At 42.7% G+C, this 3,627-nt stretch overlaps 1 protein-coding gene across 1 annotated transcript; it reads left to right on the forward strand.

The window, feature by feature from the left end:
- The first annotated feature begins 356 nt into the window (after positions 1-356).
- LOC145418803 (uncharacterized) lies at positions 357-3,331 on the forward strand. The gene is made up of 3 exons (XM_080287133.1): positions 357-363; positions 2,572-2,724; positions 3,129-3,331. Exons 1-3 carry the CDS (start codon positions 357-359, stop codon positions 3,329-3,331), a joined length of 363 nt encoding a protein of 120 aa, XP_080143259.1.
- Positions 3,332-3,627: the final 296 nt, after the last annotated feature.

A 3,627-nucleotide genomic window follows, 5' to 3' on the forward strand; every position in this document is an offset into this window, starting at 1 on the left:
CGTCTCGTTCAAGTGCATGTGACAGACAGCAGACTGACATCTGGGGACTGGGCAGTGGGAAAGGGGAGCGCGGGGCGGCTGGCATTAGTCCCAAAGTGACCAAGTGCACATGCGTGAGCAAAGCTATGCCAGGAAAAATCGCCAGCCCGGCAACAGGGAAAGCTATGCGAGCGGTGTCGCAGGCATCACTAGCATAGCTTCACATCCGGTGTGAACTGCCTCATTTAAAACAATGCAAGCAATTGAAAGCCACGTGACTCGCCATCGCCAGCATAACGTGGCTCGCGTAGCATCGCAGCCGGTGTGAATCTGCCTTAAATCATGGGAGTCACCCCCAGTTAGTGGTAGAGGGGTCAATGGCAGGTGGGTCGGGTCAAAAAATTGAAATGAGCATAAAATCGTCAATTTTCACCCAATTTACTCCAAATTTGATGTGACATCTTTGAATAGATATCCTGTTGTGTTTATACATTGGCACTAACATGACTGCTGGAGACGGGTTTGCTGTGCCTTGGCACCACTTCTTGTTTTCTTATTGTTTCTGTTCTGTTACTTGCCCTCAAACAATAGTTTACATTAACTGTTTCAGTTTCAGCGTCATGTTATTGATTTTCCTGCTATATTATCAAATTTTCCTATCTGATTTTTCTTATTTTCCTTACACAAGACTAAACATACCCGTGTCATGAATTCGCGCGAGCGTATTTATATAAATTCGTGACATTGTACCTTGATGAGAAAACCACAAACTCTAGTGGAATTCTCACTGGGCATCACTCAGTTCAACCGTCCTCGTATTCACTTCGATCTGGATTGTTTTCAGATCATTTGTCACTGTTTCACAAGTGACCATTCTTATCCACGACATTAGTGCTTTCACTGAGTGATTTATTGTGAGCTTATATCGTTCACCTTCCTTCCACTGATCGTTGAAGTTAGGCCACGCCTATTTCCGGCGAACACGGCCATCTCTCGCCCCATTTCCTAGTTTGAAGTGAGTCAGCTTTGAGTCGCCTGGAGGATAGGATCGTTTGTGCCCAGCGTAGAGCAGCGCCTCCGTTGTATATCGAATTCCTGAATCTCCGCCTAGACGGTGAATTGGCGAATCAGGCATAGTTACGAATAGCAACGTTTGGAGTTCATCACTCAGGCGCCCAGACTATCATTCGGCTCCCCTTCACTGACCAATATTTCTGTTCGTTTTTCTAGGCTTAAGTTTGATTAGCTTTTCAATGAGTGAGTGCATTCTCTTTGTTATTTGAATTCATGAGTCCCCTAGTGACCGTGAAATTCACCTTTTGAATTAATTTTGAGATTCATATAACGTATATTTATTTTATTGTAATCAATAATTATATAGTTCTTTTCTTTGAGCTTAACATAATGAGACCAGTGTTTTATTTCTTCACATTAAGCTTACTTCAGTCTGCCGCTCCTAGTTTGCACAAACTCCTTACATTATTCATAACTGGTACATAGGCCAGTTCTTTTGTATCAAACTTAAATCCGTTGTGCCAGCCAGGAGTTAAGCACCTGCAAGAACCTGTCTATTATTATTAGTTTTAGTTATTGATTGTCAGAGGTGGAGTCACTTTCTCAAGAGGCTAACAGTATTAACAAACAGCACTTGTGAGTAATTAGTCTCTGCTGTTTACTGTTGAGAAAGTTTATAAATTCTCGTCCTTAAAGAATCGGCGAAGTAAGCCTGAATAAAGTAAAACTTACTGCTTGATTTTCACAAATCAATTCCTTGTCTCTGTTTTCAAGTAATATCAACCATTTTTAATTCATAAATTCATCACCCCCCCCCCCCGTGACAACCCGGTAGTGTGTGTCTTAATAAGATACCTTGATGCAAAACTCATATCATTCGTTTCTATTTTTGCTCGTTGTATAATTTTACCTGTGTTACTGTCTTTCATACTCATTTTCCTTGTACTAAGACTGGAACGTTTCTTATACCCCGTACAGCTGCTCTCCTCTAAGCAAGTTCCCACCACCACCACCACATTTTTCCTGATGTTCTATTCCCATCTTATTTTCCTCATTTTCCTCACACAGGATAATGACTGGAGTAATTCTTATATAGCTACTTGTCTCCAAGCAGCAGTTCATTATTATCATCATCATATCACCACCACATTTTACCCCCACATTATTCCTGATGTTTTATCCAATTTTCTTACTATATTTTCTTCATTCTCCTCCCCACAGGACTCGCGTGGAGTGTTTCCTTTGCAGCTACGTTCCTCGTATCATCATTATCATCATCAAATTTTTCCTGATTTCCCCCCCCCCCAATTTTCTTACCACATTTTCCATTTTTCCTACCCAATTTTCTTATATTATCCTGATTTCCTACCCAATTTTCTTACCATATTTTCCTGATTTCCTACCAAATTTTCCTACCTGATTTTCCTTATTTTCCTCCCCCTCAGGCCTCTGCGTGGAGTGTTTCTTCTGCAGCAATTTGACCCAAACAATCATCGTCATCAAATTTTTCCTGATTTCCTACTCAATTTCCCTGCCCAATTTTCCTCGCTGATTTTCCTCGTTTTCCTGCCCGTCCAGGCCTCAGCGTGGAGTGTTTCCTCTGCAGCTACTCTCCTCGAAGCAACAGCTCGAGGATAGACGGCTGCATGGACGCCAACTTCACTGAGGAGCAGATCGAGTCCGGATCCTGCGACTTGGGCTGTGAATCGGTGACCGTCTACGATATTAATGGTGAGAGTGGAAGCTAGCTCTAATTTCTCTCACACTGGATTCTCTCTCTCTCTCTCTCTCTCTCTCTCTCTCAGAATCTGTGACCGTCTACGGTATTAATGGTGAAATAGTAGAGTAGCTCTAATCTCTCTCTCTCTCTTTCGTACTATTTAGCCTAGACCACCTAAAAGGGATAGAATTGCCTGTGTGGTCCATAGATCGTACCTAAGCTGTTTTGACGATTCCCTAATATATTTTCCTTAGCGATTCATTCCATTTATTTGCTGTAATTCATATTAAAACTAGGTAAAAAAAAATAAAAAGCATGCCGGCAAATATTATAAGGACAATATGCAAAATAAACAGCTATGGAAGAGGTGCTAGGAAGCCTTCCTAATATCTAACCCTGTCCTTTCTTCCTCCAGGGGAGATCGAGAGCTTCCACCGAAACTGCGCCACCAACGACACCATCATGACCAACGCGTGCGAGACCTACACGACCCGGGTCCTCATCCGCCGGGTCTGCTCCTGTGACTTCTCCTACTGCAACTCAGCCTCTAGTCTACGGTGGACGGGGCTTCTAGTGGCGGTATCTCTGGCGGCGGTCCTCTATCTGGGGTCTACCTGAGTCTCCCCTGATGTTAACTTCTCCATTTTCCTTTTCTTTATGTCATTTTCTCGACGCCTTTATTATCCTTTTTCTTTCCCTCCTTCTTCATGAGTTTTCCTGTTTCTCTCTCCCTTTTTTTTTTTTTTCCTCCCTAGGGTTGCTTCCATCTGGGATCTACACGAGCCCCCTCACCCTCAATGTAACTTGCTCACTTGTCCTTTAGCCCCTCGTTTTCTCTAAGCTTTTCCTGTTTCTTTTTCTTTTTCTTCACAACTTCTCTCTTCCTTTCTTCCTTCCTAGATCTTTTCTTCGAC

Source organism: Coenobita brevimanus, chromosome 116 (assembly GCF_032717465.1).
Source record: "Coenobita brevimanus isolate Jiangsu-jjx chromosome 116, ASM3271746v2, whole genome shotgun sequence".
Lineage (NCBI taxonomy): Eukaryota > Metazoa > Arthropoda > Malacostraca > Decapoda > Coenobitidae > Coenobita > Coenobita brevimanus.